At 48.4% G+C, this 19,013-nt stretch overlaps 1 protein-coding gene across 1 annotated transcript in view; it reads right to left on the bottom strand.

The window, feature by feature from the left end:
* Positions 1-18,658, bottom strand: part of LOC138621449 (zinc finger SWIM domain-containing protein 6-like) — a 50,612-nt gene extending 31,954 nt beyond the window's left edge. The window contains exon 1 of the mRNA XM_069699524.1: positions 18,114-18,658. Within this exon, the coding sequence (XP_069555625.1) occupies positions 18,114-18,546 (433 nt within the window). The 5' untranslated portion in view covers positions 18,547-18,658. The remainder of the gene's footprint in view (positions 1-18,113) is intronic.
* Between the last annotated feature and the right edge of the window lie 355 nt (positions 18,659-19,013).

Here is a 19,013-nt window from a genome sequence, read left to right as displayed (position 1 = left end):
AGAGAAAATCATCGGTGCCGACTTGCCCTCCATTCAGGAGTTATACACATCCAGGGTCAGGAAACGGGCCGGTAGCATCTCTGCAGATCCATCCCACCCTGGACACCCTCTGTTTCAGCTCCTCCACTCTGGGAGGCGCTACAGAGCACTGTGCGCCAAAACCCCTCGAAACAAAAACCGTTTTTACCTGCTGGCCGTCACTCTGCTCAACACATAACATCTTCAACATCACTGGACGTTTTGCACTACAACCAACCGCATCAGCACCATTTGCACTACGTGCAATTGCACCATTGTTTATACATGTATATATTTGTTTCTTAGCTGTATATATGTCCATTTATGTTTTATATGTCTATTTATGTCTGTCTGTTATTGCGTTTTGCACACTGACAGAGAAGCTACAACCGGAGTCAAATTCCCTGTATGTGTAAACATACCTGGCCAATGAAGCTGATTCTGAGCTTCTGAGCTATACAGTGGAGATGTTATAGCCCTAGCGTCCTTCTACCTGAAAAGGAGGGGAGTCTGGGCCAAAATGAGTGTAAATATAAGAAACAAAGAATATGGCAATACACAATTTTCACTTGTTTGGGAATGTGTGTTTCATGGATCTTACACTTAAGTTGCATGCAAAACATGTTAAAAGACATTTGCTGCGCCTGTCAAAACTGATTACAAATGTGTTTCTTAAATGTGTTTAACTTTGACCCATAAATCCTTTAGTGATGAATCTTTTTGATAAAGCTGCATTAAAACTGTTCTGACATGAAAGCTCAAATATATATATAAAAAAAAAGACATTTAAAAAATGTAAAAACAGTGCAAAATGTAGCAAAAAGGCTATAAAGCCAGCAGAGCACAGACAAAAAGCCACTGTGAAAGTTAATGTGGCTGAAAGTGAACAGAATTTATTTGCATGTGAAAAAAACTGGGCAGGAACAGCACTGGACTGAAAACTACAGAGTGACTGTGTGCACACGTGTGTGTTTTTAGGTTCACTTCTCCACGCCAGGAAATAACCTTACACTCTTTACCCTTCCCATTTCATTTGGAAAGTCATCCGACACACTCCACCAGACACGGGGACACACACACACACACACACACACACACACACACACACACACACACACACACACACACACACACACACACACACACACACACACACACACACACACACACACACACACACACACACACACACACACACACACACTACCCCACCCTTTGACACACACTCATGATGCCTTCATGCATGCAGGCATACTGGCTTCAGTGACTCCCTGCAGTCAACCTCCTTCTGCTCACAAACAGCCCCTCCTTTTTCCTTTTTCTCTCTCCAATAACTGACTCCTCCCCAGTTCCCCCCTCCCATGACACACACACACACACACACACACACACACACACACACACACACACACACACACACACACACACACACACACACACACACACACACACACACACAGAATGTTGCCTAGCCCTAAGCTGACCCGTTGTGTGTACTGACGTCACACACTAGACAAGGGGAGGCATCATTCCAGACAGACACACACACACACACACACACACACACACACACACACACACACACACACACACACACACACACACACACACACACACACACACACACACACACACACACACACACACACACACACACACAGGCCCCAGCAGAGGGGGAAGCTGCATTCCAGCACAGGCACACAGACACACAAACACACATCACCACGCCTGGCGGTGGGAAGCATGGGGAGCGCTCAGCTGTAGCAGGGAGGCGGGGAGGAGGAGAGGACATTGTGGGGAGGCAAAGAGGGGAGTTTCAGAGGAGGGAGGAGGGAGGGATGGCTCTGAGCCAGTGTTCCTCTGAGCTCAGCACTTCCCCTTTCAGCTCCAGCCAGCCGCCAGTTTGCGTAACGCAGCCCATGCAGCCGTGCTGGCTCGTGTTTAACCCCTTCCTTCCTGTAGTCACTGAGGTCACACTCGCTGTTCTCTGTTTGCCGGTGCATGCTACTTCCTGGTGTAAAGCCTCCTCCTGCCCAGCATCCCCTAACATCCCCCAACATCCTCCGGCTCATGCTGTCCCGTTATAGCACTGAGCATACTGGCCCACTACTCATACTTCTACAGTATTACCTGACACAGATTGAAGCAGATACACACATGTACAACCACAACCTTCTAAATCACACCTTTTTTTTTTTTTCATTGTAGCGGCTGAGCAGCATCTCTATTTGAAGACAAAGGCAATCCAACCACTGAGATCCACACCCATTAACTGGCCATTACAGAACAATTATCATTGCCACAAGCAAATATGTAGCTGAGCGAGCAACCGCTCTTAACACAGATTTCTTTGGATGATGATAGTACAAAGAGCAAAGCTTGTGTAATGTGGCACAGGTATAGTATTCAGCGGTATAATTGTCGACCTCTAGGAGCGTATGTAGGCCAAAGTGTCCACTCTACGCGCAGAGATGTGAGGCCTTGTACATCAGATGTTTACCCCCCCCACGCCCCTAATAACCCCAGTAAAAAGTGTCATAGCTCACACTAACCACAGCGGACACAGTCCACCGTGGCGGGATGGGCAGAGTGGGGGTGTGTGGGAGTTGGACGAGGGAGGAGGGAAGGTTCTCACATTTAATATCACTTGACACGCGTCATCCAGCATCTCTCAAACAGCCGCTGAGCCTGTGTCAAAGCCGCAGCCCTGTCGAAGATGCTGTGCTGCGCACACGTGTACAGGACGCACCTTGTGTACACACGCACACGCACACACACGCGCACACACACACACACACACACACACACACACACACACACACACACACAAACACAAAACAAAGGCACCCCAAAGACAAATACTTCAGCCACCTGGCACCGTGATCGACGGGCTGTTGCCGAGAACGGGAACAACCGGGATGAAGGCAAGTGAGGCAAAGAGGAGACAGGGAAGGAGGGGGAGCAAGAGAAAGGTTGACTATGTCTCTGCTGAATCGAGGTGGTCGATTCGCCTGCCTGCGGGCTATTCCTGTAAATATTGACGTTGATGTTAGCACCACTCTCTTAAGGATAAGCTATAAAGCAAGGGGGTTAGATTTACTCTGTGCAAACTGTAAGCATCTAAAATCACACGCTACGCCTGGCCTTCTCCGAGTGTGCTGAGGGGAAACGATGAGAAACTTTCAGGGTGAAGAGCTGCAACCACATGAGGGCACCGAGCTCTCCCGGTAGGTTTACAGCTCCCTCCTCTCCCTCGCTAGATGGTTAAGGTTTTCACTCTCAAGCTAAAAGAAGGCAGCTGACATCAAAACCTTCAGAGAAACCCCTATTTCCCAGAAACGGCTCTCGTTTCATGTAAATAGCTGCCTTTCATGGCTACATTGAGATAAATTGCACCCTGCTGGACAAGAGGGAGACAATATTCACCCTTAGAGCCTCTTTTGTTGACATCTGCATGCGTTGCCATGACAACATATGTCTGACCCAGCATGAGTCGTATCTACGTGTGTGTGTGTGTGTGTGTGTGTGTGTGTGTGTGTGTGTGTGTGTGTGTGTGTGTGTGTGTGTGTGTGTGTGTGTGTGTGTGTGTGTGTGTGTGTGTGTGTGTGTGTGTGTGTGTGTTTGCATTCAGGGCTTGTGTTTGTGGGGGCACACACACCGTGCATACATGTGGGCAAACACGAGCACGAGAGCAAAAAGCGGGCAGGTCGGCACACAGAAACAAAAACACAAACACCTCTCTCGTTCTTTGTCAAACACACACAAAAAAAAACAAGCAACGGCTGCACAAAAAGTTCACAAAAAAAATAACACACGAGCATGACCAAAACACAGATTCGGGGGGAGACCTGCCTCCATCTAAACCAGGTCTTTGTGGGAGGCTGCAGGCAGAGAAGTTTATTACTAATCACATTAAAAAGGGAAAAAACGACTGTGACAACACCTTTTCCAAAAAAAAACCTCCAGAGGATCACATGTGTCCAGTCGACAGGGAATTAATCTGCTAGAGGAATGCAGCGATGCTTGAATTCATTTTAAGTAAGGGGGGGGGGAACGCAATCCTCCAATGGGATCACTATGGCTCCACAGACAGCAGTCTCCATCCTCTAACTTTGTAAAGGAATTACTGTGATTGTCTGTCCACTCTAAGCATCTCCAGACTGTTTGATCAAATTTGCTCAAATTAGCATTTTCATAGATGACAGAAGAACAATCATATCCGTGTGCAATTATGCTGATTATGTCTCTTCAGAGACTTGTGAACTGAAGGACTATGTCACCTCTGAGACCGCATGAAACAAAGGCCAACTTCTTTGTTTATATTTTACTGTGTCTTTGCACTTTAAGATCCTCATTAGGTTCATTTGGGATGCCAGGCGGCTGAAGGAGGTGAAGGACATGGGGTGGGGGTTGGGGGGGGGGTTTGATTGGGGATGGATGGGGGCGTGTTGGGATCAACTGAGGGGGGCACTTGCCCATCACCACAGTGAGGACACAGGAGGTTGAGGGTCTGAATATTAATCATAAGGATAGAAAAGAATATGTGTGCATGTGTGAGAGAATCCCCTCCCGTGGGCAAGTCAGCATTCACCCATAAAGTAGGTCAGTGAAATTTGCCCAAATTAGGTCAGTGGCAGTCAATGGGTGCCATCCTGAACAAGAGGAAGAATGAAAGGGGGACAGAGAAAGAGAGAGGGAGAGAGAGAGAGAGAGAGAGAGAGGCTATAAGGTCAGGAGAGCAGAACCAAGCCGCTTACTTCCTCTTAGCTTTTACACTTAGTTAATTACTGCTGTGCTGGTCCATACAAAACACACACATACGGAGGGGGGAAAAAAACAAAAAAGAGAGCCTAAGAGTGAGGAGCCAAAGCTACCCCAAAAGCATGAGAGAGTTCTTTACAACTTCAACCCCGTCACTATTTCTCTCCTCAAACACCCCTGGTATCAGAATCAGTGCGCATCAAAAGCCCGTTTTGATTGAAAACGTTTCTGAAAAGCAGTCCGATTCGGTTACAGTGCTTAGGTCTGATTATTTTAGCACCCCTCCTCCCCTGCACTCTACCCCCTCTAGCTGTTTGGATGGTAGCTTCTTTGTCAGATGCCTCTGTTTCTTCAAGCTTTTTTTCCCCTCCCTATTTTGATGATTCCCACATCGGGAGAAGGGGTTGTTGCCGATAAATGGCAGAACACAGGGACCTTTGAAGTCTGCGGCACATTGCGATTCGCTTTCATCGTCGCGCATCTGTCAGTCAACAAGAGAAAACGTGACTCTAAAGGAAACTTTTGCTGCTTCCCACTCCCCCCAATTTCCTCACGCATACACACAAAATCAAAACACAGCGACAAAAAAAAAATGACAACAAAGAAAGCAAGAATGAAAAAGGTTGTAATGGGCATTAGACAGGCAGGAATGAGCTGAATAATAATCCGTGAATAGAAAGTTGCAAGGTTCTCCACAGACGATTCTGACGATTGTTTCAGCTAGTGCACACTGACTCTGTTCCTTCCTGCCTCGGCTTCATTGGCCCACTTCCATTCAAAGGGAATATGCATCCCACTGTGCACTCTGAACCTTACTCTGTCAGCCCTCAGTCACTCTTTTCAGAGCCGTTGGGTGTCAGATAGGAGGAAGCGCACTGACATGTGTCTTCTGTGGGCAACGTCTGTTCAGAGCGCTGGCGGAACCTGGGCCTGCACCTAAATCACACAAGCATGCATCCTCTGCTCTGACAGCCGCAGAGAGGGGAGGAGGGTTGGGCGGGGGGGGGGGGGGACGACGACGACAAAGTCTCCCTTCCCTGGGCAGCGATCAAACTCCAGCCCCCGGCTTGCCTGGAGATGTGACAAGGCCCACTTCCTCTTTCGCTGCTTCCCTCCACCCCATCCTCCCGCTGCTGCCAATCATGTGTCATATGCTTCACACTCTCGCACGACGCACGCTTTGGTGTGCCAAGCTTATGTGTCGGCGCTGAGGCTGAGCCTGTCGACACAAGTTAAAGAGATGCACAGAAACGGGAGTGGAGGAGACAAAGAGACACACGGGAAGTCAGAGAGCGTCGCAGGTGTCGAGCCAGAAACGGCCGAATGTACGAGCCGAGCGTGGCTCGGAGTAAAGCGAGCCACAATGAGTTACAGTGACTAGCGTTACTAGCCAGAGAGAGAGAGACGCCTGGCTACAGAGGCTGGGTATAGGAGCCAGAGAACTGAACTGCAGCCAACCTGGATGAGGCCTCAGTCCAGATACGTTGGGACAGTACCAGGGGCCCCACTACAGCCTGTCAGAGCAGGGAGGAGGGGGGAGCAATGTGAATTAGCAAGAAATACAGAGTGAAAAAACAGAAAATGAGAAAGATAGAGGGCAGGCTTGCAGGCAAAACAGAAGGACAGAGAGAGAAAGAAGGGTTTTGAGGCTTTTCAACTCCAAAGTGGGATGGAGGGGGATGGTTGGAGGGAACCGCTGAGAGTCAGGCAGGGCTGGAGCCGAGGCTCAGAGGCAGGGCCAGGGCTGAGCTGGGGCTGCTGAGAGAGGAGCCAGGGCTAGAGGCCAGAGGAGGGAGGGAGGGAGGGAGGGACGGAGAGATGTGGGGGCTGAGAATAGGAGGAGGCTGTGGCAGAGCTGGGGCCGGGGCAGCGGCCAGAGCCAGGGGCCCCAGCTTTAGATTTAGTCAGCTGTTCCCCTGGCCAGCAGCTGGAAGGATGCAGAGAGAGAAAGGGAGGGGACGTAGCAAGGGAAGACAGCACGGAGACTTCATGGGAGAATTTGAACTGGGAAGCGGAAAGTGAGAGGAGATGGAGAGGAATAAGAGAGGAAAAAAACAGCACAGCATAGAGAGGTAAAGGAGAAAGAAGAGCGAAGGGGGAGAGGGTGGTGGTTTGGAAAGAGGACAGTGGAAAAGCCATTAGATTCCTATGAGAGAGAAAACAGCGCTGAGAGCAGACACACTGACAGAAGGTGGTTATGGCTCACTGGCTTCGCAACCACTCTTCCCTTCCTCCCTTACTGGTCCTCCTGCTCCCTCGTTTCTTTCTCCCCTCCCTCCTTCCCTTCCTCCATCCATCCGTCCATCCGTCCATCCTCCTCCTCCTCCTTCCGTCACTAGTTTGCTATTCGCTGGCTACTTCCTTCTCAACCACTTTGTGCTTCACCAACAGCCCTGCTATTCATTATGCACGACCTGCAGGCATGACCCTAAACACGCACCGAGATCCCAAACAGGTGCCCCGCACACACACGCACACACGCACACACACACACACACACACACACACACACACACACACACACACACACACACACACACACACACACACACACACACACACACACACACACACACACACACACACACACACACACACACACACACACACACACACACACACACACACACAGCAGCAGCAGCAGCAGGGGATCGCACATAACTGGAGGGGGAGGATACACAGGGAGGACAGAAGGGCTGAAGTGAGAAGAGAGAGCTCTCTGTGGCTGCCCGAGAAGCACTGCAGGAGGAACAACAAGGAACGAAAGAAAACACCGAAAGCAGGACAAACAACGATGTAATTAAAGCAGAGCGCGTACACGCTTTGTTTTCATAAAAGAGGCGAAATGAGATTTGGAGTCGGGTGATTGAGAACGTGGGGCAAGGGTTTGCCATGGGGCAAGCCGCCGCTGCTAGCGAAGCACTTTACAGCCTATTATATTCCATTCAGATGGACCAGGCGTCTGGGATGAAAGCATTTAGTCTGTGCCTTAGTGAGTGACTCAGCACTTGAAACCTTCTCAGGTGGACCCCCCCATAACTACACAATGCATATCAATGAAGTGGCCCACTCACTCCCACGCCTCTGCCTCTTTTTTTTTTTTCCCTCCTCATCCTCATCCTCCTCCACCTACGCCACCTTTTTCCTCCTCAACCTTTCCCACCTCCTTATGGAAACACTCTCTGCTGTTTATTGTTGGAGTGAACTAATTCCACCTGCTCTCCGACAGAAGTGACTTGATTGGGACAGCGTCCGATAAAGCAGGAAATAAGAGGAGGGGCGGGGGGGAGAATGAATGGGAGCGGCGTGCTTCAAAAATAAACAAAAAGTCTAACAAATACATCACCGTGCACATTTTTTTTAACTGCATTTTCTTTTGTGACTTTTGCTCAAAATTATAGGGAGGCACATCTGCCGTGGCTGCAAAAGCCGTCCCACCTCCACTCCTTCCTTTTCCTCTCATTTAGTGTTGACATGGTAGACAGCACCCGCTCTTCCCCCTCCTCCTTCTTTTGCATCCTTTCCATCACTCTCCTGTCTCTCCACAGCTCCACCTCCACCCATTTGCCCTTTCCTCTCCGGTCTACCTCCGCGCCGCGCCGCTCCATCCCCTTCCTCTCCTCCCCTCGGTAGTGGTTAATGGCACAGGGATCCAGCGTGGAATATAGATCAGTGTGAGATGGATGGGGCACCAGGAGCTCCGGCCAGTCCCGTAGGTCCCAGACCAAAGATTAACTAAATATTAGCTGACAGGAAGAGAGAGAGGCAGGGACACAGCTGCAGCTGCTAGTGCCACTGCCGGCAGAACAAACGACAGAGACCGTTTTTAACCCCCTTTGCTTCTGGGAGAGAGAGAGAGAGACAGACACGTGAGATAAACACACAAGAGATGCAAAAAAAAAAAAAATACACACAACGTGCCGGGGCAAACATACAGCCATGAACACGCACATACGATCAGAGGCAGCCTGGGAGAAGAAGTCCACTAATCACATTCTCTCCTCCCCCTCTCTGCCCTGCCAAGGCGGACGGCGAGGGGGGGAAAAAAAGGAATAAATCTTTATTAGGCAATGTGTCCCTGCTTTATCGATCTCTTCGCTCCTTCCCTCCCCTTCCTCCCTCTCCATCCCCTATCTTACTCTCTCCTCTTTTGTTATTTTAGGCGTGTGTCTGCCATCCGGTTCAATTGAGTCAGGGTGTACATCAGAGAGGACCATTACCCGTGTCTCCCTGGGCTGGGCTGTCACTGGCTGTGAGGGGGGTGGGGGGTAGACGGGGTGAGGTGATGTAGCCACCCAGCAGGGACAGCGACTCAGCTAAGAGCTAGCCAGACGGCCAGGGAGACAGATAGCAGGGTTTTGGGTGACAATGCAGACAGACAGGGGAGGCAGTAACAGAAAGTGGCGGACGGTCAACCTCAAAAATGACAAATAACAACAACGGTAGGTTCGCGTATACACACGAGCCCTGTGTGAGCAGAGCACGGTGCTGACACAATTGATTTATGGTAGTAATTTCCACTTTCGCCACTAACGATAAAAAATGGTTACTACCTTTTACAGCGAAGGCCTTACAATGAAGTACCCAAAAATACAAATTTAGTATAAATTGAAATTGAAACCCAGCAAGTACAACACTGGAAAACAATCCAGTGACTTCACCGGTGTAGTAAACATGCCAAAAGAACATTGTTCAAGATATTTGACGCACTCAATTGAGATCAGTGGCTTATAAATAAAAGCTAACGATACCACGTGAATATCTGAAAAGCAGAGGAAATTTCAAACCCTAAAAATTTTTTTCAGGATGTTACTCTATATGGAAAATATCAAAATGAGGATCATTAGAGAGAAAGACACTGCAGCAAATACGCCAAGTCCTGTTTCTCTCATTATTCCAGGCAGTGATAAATAGAGAGCTTCTAAATGTAGAAACAGTGATAGCCCCTGAGGTCTGGATGCAGACTGCTATAGCACCGAGCACAACACGGGGAGCAGAAGTTAGCCGTAGCCAGCTAGCCTTCTTTTGGGAGTCTGGACACAGGAGGCACCGTGGAAACATGCTCTATCTAGATAGGAGCAGAGTAAATACAGCATGAGTTTCTATTGCTTGGGAAATAAAACTGGAAAATCGAGAAGGGGGGGGAAACAGAGACCATAAGAGCTAATAAACACAAGGAGGGAATGGATGAAACAGAAAGAGGATAAGCAGGAGCAAGGAGTGAAGAAAATAAGATGACAAAAAGATGAAGGGCACAAGTGAGGCAAGAAAATAACCAAGCAAGCAAAGAAATGAGCAAGGAAGAGAACGAAAGAAGTCCTTCAAGACGACACTCTTTAGAAGGGCAAACTAAATTCCACAGTCAGTTGAAAGCCTTCCTCTGCTTCCCTTTGAATCTCTCTGATTCTCTCTCTTTGTTTGTCTATGTGTCTCATGCCTGGAGAGCCTTTCTTGAGCTATTCAGCCCTGCTCTGCCACAGAGCAATGAATGCATGTCTCACATGCCACGCAGCCACGACATCGTTGGGCCGGGCACAGCCAAAGGCACCTTGCACTCTCAGGACCTCCTCCTCCACATAGCTCACATGGCACTTGAGCCTGACTGGCAAGAAGGGAGAAGAGGGCTCACCTCCGCCTCCCTCTCAATCTGGCTCCAATTCCCGATTGTTCCACAAAAGGACAACAAGCCTGGGCATATTCTTTGTCCTCTCTCGGGCTGATCTCTCAGGTGAGAAATTGCTTATTGGGAAGTGCAAAGGACACACGCACTCATTCAATCAAGCAGGCAATCTTTTCCTTTGGTCAGGTGCTATTTATCGGAAAACAATAATGTGAGCATGAGCCTGTCTTTCATGCAGAGCAATCAGCCACTGGAGGGACAGTCCGACCAGATTGACCTCTGACTTTACGTAAATCCCTAGGGGTCAAGTAAAGAGGTCAGCGTTGGGACAGCTCAATGATGGGGGAGGGACCAGTCAATGAGTGAACACCTCTTGTCAGTGTGTGTTTGCGCAGCAGGGGTCAGGGGCAGGTAAACCCTCATCTTCTGCCATTGTTTATTCTAAGGCGCCTCAGTCACTGGCGCCCCGGCGCTGTGAAGCGAGTGTGTGTCTTCAAGCATAAGTACAAGTGTGTGTGCGTGCAAGAGCGGCAATGAGATAGGGTGGAAATGATGACAGACTGGAATGTCATCCACCCTCTTATCATTAACATGCCTCACCTTTATTCAGCCTGACACACAGGGCCATAAACACACTCACACCGAGCCATTAACACACAATGTCACAAACACACAAGCTCACATTCACACACAGATAAAAAACGAGCTAAAAGAATCTGCCTTTATACACAAAGCTGTGAAAGTATTTGGAGGAGCGTATGTTCAGGAAGCAGCTTGACGAGGTAAACCCACCCAACAGTCTTTCACAGTCGCACCGAGTCAAAGTTGGTTCGTCAAAACAAAAGATTATCCACGGTGTCTGTTTGATCAGCAAGCTGCGGCTAGTTAGTTTAATATTGATCAACATATTGTGATGAAACACGCAAGCGCTGCCAGCAAAAGTCAAGATATTCTCAGCTATAAACTGCTTTCGCTTGGGAGAGGCCGAAACGATTGTCCTTAATCTGGGACAACAGCAGGTAACCTTCTACTCTCTACACAAAGTATACAGTGATTACACATACAAATGTGCACATGCACACACACAAAAATCGTTTGTAGCCCCTGGGCTGATCCAAAGCTGTTTGGCTTCTGGGGGAAAACAGCTGTTGACCAAACTGCACAGAGAGGCTCTGTTCTGTGGCAACACTGAAAGCATGTGTGCAGTCTATAACACACATTATCATACTGTGTTCATGTGTATACATACAAGGCACACACACATACATATATTTGTATACACTGAACACTCCACTGCAGTAAGCAGAGTCTTGGACTGCTTTGTGCTTATTTCAGCAGCCCATTGGTGCAAAGAGGAATTCATTAAAAAAAAAAAAAAAAAAAGTGAAAGGGAGAATCAGATAGGAGAACGCTGAGTGCTGCATTCCCCTGTTGTTATTATTGCCAAATCGAAGAGAGAAGGGCGGCTGGTAATAAAAGTCATTAAATGAAATAGAAAAAATGTCTTTTAATAGGGCCTTGTCATTGTGGATTTAGTAGCCCTTCTATCGCCTGCATCCTGTGCTTCATTCCCTGTACTGACGGAGAGGAGAGAGGGGCAGAAGCTCTGTGGACAGAGGACTGGATTCCTAGACAGAGTCAGCCAGCCGAGGAGCTGTGCTGACGCACACCCAGCAGCCACAGTCTGGGACAGGAGACAAGTCAGGCTGGAACGGGGGACTGGGGCAGACGTTACGGAGCTCATGCTGGAACTTTATTACTTTAGCTGGTTTATTTTAACAAGGACCAATGCACGCTGATCTCGTGCATTGAGACGTCTCTGAAAATGTGCCAGCGCTGGTGTGCAGGGTAATTTTGAAGAGAGGTCTTTGGGTCTGTCTGGTGATAGGCCTGGCAGTGTGGCAGGCGCAAGGCTGGGACTGGCAGTAGTGGTTTAAGGGGGGCAGGGAGGAGACAGCTATGTCTGGGACCAGCAGTGGGACTGGGACAGAAGCTGGCTCCAGTGAGGAGGAGGGACTGGAAATAAGGCACACAGATCTTGGGTTTAGTACTGGAAATGTGAAGAGCAGGGGACCGTTATAGCTTGGTGTAGAGGATGGAACATGGCTGAATACAGGAAGTTATGGTCTGTGGTGGGAATAATCTATCTAGAGGCACATGTGCGTCTGGGAATGGGGTTGGTTCGAGTTTGGAGTCGAGTCAAGCTTTGGGACCTTGTGGAAAAATCTGACGCGCTGGGAACACGACAGAACTAGCAGAAGAACCAGTGGTCATCTATCACTCAATGGGTGCTGCATTGCATTGTGAGGGTTTGCTTTATGGGTCCCGTCCTCGATGAGGCCACCCAGACTGAAAACTGTCTCCGACTGTTTGCAAGTGATCATAGGCGGAAATGCTTAAGCTGAAACTCATTATGAGCAGAATGAAAGTAATTACCACGTAAACCCTTTTCAGATTTACAGTGGATGCTACAGGCTTTCACTTTAGATGGGGAACAGTCAATTTTACTAGAAATGAGCGTCATTTTTCTCGATTCTTTGCAACGCAGAAGCAATATTACGCAATAAAAATACTAATAATGAACTGGGAATATTAAAGGAGACGACCTTTTTCCATACAAACATTTACACCATCCCACTTTCACCGACACATATGCACGGACACACTCGCACACAAAGCGAGACCAAGCTACTGTGTTTCCATTACACACCAGCTGAAAGGTATCCTATCGTCTTTCCATTCAGCCAACATAATGGGACAAAGGCCTGGAATCTGCTTCTCCCAGTCTCTCAGATACACACAGTCAGAGAGCCTCCATGTCTCTTCACATGGATGCAGTCGCTGCCCTGTTCTCTCGCTCTCTCCCTCATGGACAGCCAGATGTTTACACTAGCTCTAGGCTCAGCCATGTTTCCATGACGATATAAGCCCAGGGTTAGTCACATGCCTAGGGGTAGACCCGAGGCACTGGATCCAGGATCATGGCGCCATCAACACTCTCACCTTGGAGCTTGGTGCAAAGACGACACCTGATCACCTGACTTTAAGATTTACCGTCACAGATTCCTCTCAAATTTACCGTCACAGGTTCTCCTTGGCTAATTATTTGGACTAACATGAAACATTTGTGGGTACTATTTGTAATTTGTCAGCATTTCTTTAAGTCCAAAGTCACAAGCTGAGCCTCTTTACGACACCTCGGTTTCCCAGCTTACTTGGAAGCGTCCTGTCTCTCCGTCTTTGGCGGTAAGCATGTGGGCTCATTCTCGACGGGCATTGTAAAAAGATAAAGGAACTCTCTAACCTAACAGGAAAATAAAACCAGAGCCACCCACATGAAAAGAAACAGCCCACACACAAGCAGAAAGAATCAGCCCTCACCCACTGAAAAACACTGAGCTCAGTCTGACGCCGTCTTTGCAGACGACATGCTCATGCAAGATTTACGTTTCGCATCTTAAATTCTGTACCTTCACGGACTAAATGCTTGAAATGTCGATGTGGGTCCTCAAGAAGCCCTTTGAAAGGCCTTGTGAGCTCTCAGTTAAAAAAAAAAAAAGTGAAGAGGAACAAATTTGTGCATGCACGAGTATGTTCTTGCACAAACAAGCTCACGGTTACTTCAACTTTGTAAGTGGCACAGATTTCTCCTTGGCACTAGTGTGTGCAAACAGTTTTTGTTCCATCAGCCAGCCCCTTTGTTTTGTTGGTATATTGTTGTAAATTATGACTGATATTGCTGTAGTTCTACCTAAACGCTAAGAAACGACATGTGGTTCTACAGCGTCTCTATTAACACACCCAAAGTGAGCCTTTAAGGAGCTATACATAAGAATTAGAGGAGTCTGTGTTATGATTTTCTCCATCTGTGTTACAAAAAGGTAAAAAAAATAAATACAAAAAAAAGAAGAAGCAGGGAACCACCCGCCTGGTTGTTGTTTCACCGTTTCATTGACATCATGATAAAAAGTGGGTGAGAGAGAGTAGATGACGCAGAAACCTAATTAAGATTCTCCAGAGCGTGAACAAATTAACCTGAGTTATGAGCATGCAGAAGCAAAAGACAGACACACACATATGCACAAGCAAACACACACCAATTTGTCTCTGAAATAGGTGGAGCAGAGGAGGATGACATTCACACTCAAACAGGCATGACTGCCACGGACATTCAGTGATATTTTAGGCCTGGGAAAGGCAAAATATTACAGGCTATCAAGTCCAACGACACTACCACGGAAAATACACCAAAAATAGTCTCCTGGGTATCTGCTTTCATTCAAGTCCAATTTCAAGTGTGTCCGCCTCATCACTCAGATTTGGAGCAGCAGCATGATACAATGACATGTGAAAAATTTGCCTAACAAGGAGAGCTGGATAAATAGGCTGTAGCATGTATGCTAATGACATTGCAGAGAGCGACATATGCCAGGCATCAGTATGTCACTCCTTGGGGACATGGGGCTTACGGTAACAGGATAGTAAAAGAGTGAGGTGAGGTGGTGTGTGTTTGTGTGTGTTTGTGTTGTGGTTATGTTGGGTTTTTTTTTGTTGTTGTTTTTTTTACCTCCTAGCACAAAGCCCAGGAGGTAGACAGGGTGGTAGGGTGGGGGAAGTTTAGAAATATAAGTACAAGGGGGTCAAAAGTAGGAGGAGTGGGACAGTGTATGTTATGAATAAATGAGAGAGGAGGGGATGAACTTGACCCAGACTGGAGGACTAAAACAGGAAGGAGGGTAATGAAGTGCAAACATGCTTTGTCATGCCATGTTAGAGCCATAGGATTAGAATTCTATAATTAGAGGACGGGGCACCATAATACTAGCCTTTCTTTCAGCACGATGAGCTGCTAAGAGTCTAAATTACACAAGGGGACCGGGGAACAGATGCTGTGATCAGGACAGGCAGGTCTGGAAGTTTTCGAAACCAGTAAATGATGCTCAATTACCACACTGCATAGTCTAGTCTGATTGACAAGCTACAGAAAACTGAAACTTGGCACGGCGGTGAGATTTACTGATATTTCTGTGATCGGCTCATGACAATGTAATTTTTATGACAGACAGCTGCTGTTATGGGACTGATTTTCAAATCAGCATGCGTATTTAATCTTCTTCATTTGCGGGTTTTAATGTATTGTTACACACAGGACCTTTTCATGCAGGTTGAGGTGAGGTATGTGTTCAGCGGCTGACAAATTCATCTGTGATTCGACAGTGGAAAAGTAGAGTCCAAGAGGGTGGTTATAACACCGCCATACCCGAGGAGCAGTGGACTGCTAGATGATCCTTGCATTCATATCTGAATATTTATCTGGAAGTCTGGCAGTGGAACAGATGAGCTCGCATGGGAGAGAGAACAACCCATCCATCTCACTCTCTGCCGTTTTCTGCGCTTCATTCTTTACTTTCATACATCCTCCTTCTCTTGCAATCACCATTTCAATGCTTCTTTCCTCTTTTGCATTTTCCACCCACATTTTCCCTCAAGGCTTCCCCTCTTTTTCTTGATATCGGCCGATCTATTGCTCTTCCCCTTAAACGCCGTCCCCCCTATCCATTCCCTCCGTAGCACTGATGTATGGAAAGTGATGGAGGAAGAAGAAGAAGAAGAAGAAGAAGGAGAAAAAAAATGAAAAAGCGTGTGATTAATGTCTTTGAGAAAAAGATAAATAATCACAGGAGACTGGGGGCTGGTAGTTGGCCTTAGGGGAGTAAATATGGAGAGTTTTATAGCTTCTCACTTGGGAGAGATAGGGAGGTGGAGGAGGAGGAGGGAGGGGAAGGAGAGGAATAAAGCGACAGCAGATCCATTCAAGTATATTAGCTTTCCCCCCCCCCATACACAATAACTTCAGCATCTATTCTATTGCACTACTGTCTTTCATCATCAACACTGAATCCCATCCCACTGACAGCAGACACACACATGCGCAAGAAGCGACACAAAGCCATGCATGCATGCTTGTGTGCACACACACCCTCACGAGCCACCCTGCACTTTTTTTTTTTTTCCAGGCCAGACCCACTGTATGTGTTTGATGGGCCAACACATGTGGCGTGTGATGTGGCTGACAGCCCCCTCCCATGCTGCCCTGCTTTTAAGCCCTCATCCTCCAGTGGCTGCCTGTCCCCTGGAGTAGATTGCATCTTTTATTTATCATTTTCTCTTCCTTGGCTTTATCTTCTCCAGCTAAAAAAATAAATAAATAAATGAAAAAAATTCTGGGGCGAAAATTGCAATCAGCATAACATGCCGTCCTCCTGCTGTGTACTCGCCTGTCATTCCCCACTCTCTGTGAGCATGCAGGATGAGACTGACAGCCCATGCCGACGAAGACACGCACACATACTCAGACCCATGTACAATCCCCCTCTGTGTTTATCACCCCCCCCCCACACACACACACACACACTGACACACATTCTATCTCTTTCACACACACAGAAGCATGGGCACAGAAAATGACCCTTTTACCCCCATTTGTCGCTATTTCTGACTATTTTCCAAAGCACACGCACATTTCCTCACAGATGCCTCGCACTTTATTTGTATTTTACCTCGAGCTGAATGTTTAGCTTCCTGAAGCCCCAAAAGAGAGTGCACATAAATGAGCCTAATGCTGGGGAATCTGGTAAACAGGCCAGAGAGGGAGGGAGAGCTGCCTGCCTGTCTGCCTGCTCCATGGCTACTATTGTGCACTGCACATTCTCTGAGCCCACAAGAGCTGAAGCCATCTCTCCACACAGATTCTTTGGAAGGATAGTAAGCCAAGAAGTGAGAGAGAGGAAGAGGGAACAAGGGAGAGAAATAGAGAGAGGGTGAGGGAGGGAGGAGGAGGAGGAGGAAGATCATGCATAAAATCTTGTTTGCAGAATGCATTAAGATTCAGATGAACTGGGGAGGGTAATGGGATTAGAATCCTGAACCGTTTCCAAGGGTGGGGAGTCGGATTGACAGCTGAGTCTATTGCACTGACGAATGCAGCGAAATATTGTGGCTCTGGCAAAGGCAGCCAGCCAGCCAGGCAGGCAGGCAGGCAGGGAAGCAGGCAGGCAGGCAGGCAGGCAGGGGGTTGCTGAGCCTACAGCACCTCTGTTTACTCCAAGCTTTACCACAAATAATGCAGCTGATGGGGATGGGGGGGTGGGGGCGGGGGGGAGGGAATACATCTTCGCCTTTACAATGTGCATACAGCTTGGGCTTTAAGTGAATATTGGGAAGGCAGGAGAAAAGCTTCAGTCCGTTTCACAAAGGTGTTTGGCAAACAAAATAGAAGCACTGTGGCTTTAAATCACCGTCCCTCCCACCCCTTCTAAATATCGTCTATTTAGCCAGCGGTGAAAAGATATAGGGGGCTTTTGTCTGCGTACCCATTGGTGGGGGCACAGAGAGCTGGAAAGACACAAAAATAGGAACAAAGTGCTAAGCTTCCATTTGGGATGGCTGTGGGCCATTCAATGCGCGCAGCTCAGTGGGTAAAAACAAGGAGAAGTGGGCTACTATTACGGGCTTATCTGAAAATAGGCTATTCTCACACAGCTATAGGGTAGTCTGGTGTGGAAATACCCTGCATTGTTTATAATAGACCGGGCTGTGGACGGCTAGCGCAAGCCCTTTAAAAAGTCTGGCACGGTTCCACAGAGCGAGCGAGAGGTTTTGTTGATTACAGGCTGCTTTTCCTGCATTATTGTAACGTTTATAGTCCACTCACCGACTTGCAATACGTTGTCCACCCAGCCACCCTCCAGCAGAGTGACACCCCGTAGGAAAGGCAGCTGGGTCTCGTCATTATTGTCCCCGCTAGTTCCACTTTCCTCTCCCCCGGCGTTGAAAGAGGAATACATACAGATCTCCTTCTCGCTTCTCGGGAATGACCAATATACGATCCTCCGCTGGACGGGCTCCGGGATCCTCTCGAACCGCTCCTCCACCCTCTGGAACGGCCACTTCTCCGCGACTCTGCGTGCCGCGATGTCGAGCAGCGACTCCGGGTTGTGCGTTTTCCCACTCCCCGACCCTCCCGGAGCGGACCCCGCACCGCCACACAGGACTCCTCCAGCCCGCTGCCCCTGCCTGCATGCCGGGTTGTAGCCGGGCCGGCAGCAGAGCCGCTTGGCTGGGGGCTGCTGGACTCGCTCGGCCATGATCGCACCGCTTCCAACCTGAAGCGCAGTTCCTCTCCGATCATATAAACGGGATAAGGAAGAGAAAAGGGCAATCTCGCACCGATTGTTTGCCGTACATGGAGAGACTGCCCTTATTTGGGAAGGTAGGCGGCGCCTGCGAGTTCCGTGAAGTCCTTTGTGTTGTCAAAGTAACCGGGATGGGCGGGATTCTGGAGCGCTGCCAGCGCACGAGTGGCGCTATAAAAGGAACTGGAGGCGGAATTCCCGAACGTCGGCAAATCCTTTGTGAAGCCGTTCGGGAGCGCGAGGGCGGAGCCCCGGCGGCCGACGGCCTTTGAAGTTTCCTTCTTATTTGAGTTTAAAGGCGGGGACTTAATCCAGGGGCGGCCTCGCAGTTTCCCACAGGGGTAAAAGGGGGCACGAAAACTGACTTTTTTTTTTTTTTTTTTTCTTTCTTTCTTCCTTTGGAGCCTGAGCTACCACCC

This window comes from Brachyistius frenatus, unplaced genomic scaffold, assembly GCF_029030835.1.
Source record: "Brachyistius frenatus isolate BFR_SWC_R1_liver_20210118 unplaced genomic scaffold, ASM2903083v1 Contig_30, whole genome shotgun sequence".
NCBI lineage: Eukaryota > Metazoa > Chordata > Actinopteri > Embiotocidae > Brachyistius > Brachyistius frenatus.
Note: the sequence above shows the minus strand (reverse complement) of the source record. Positions and strands in the feature narration are given on the sequence as shown.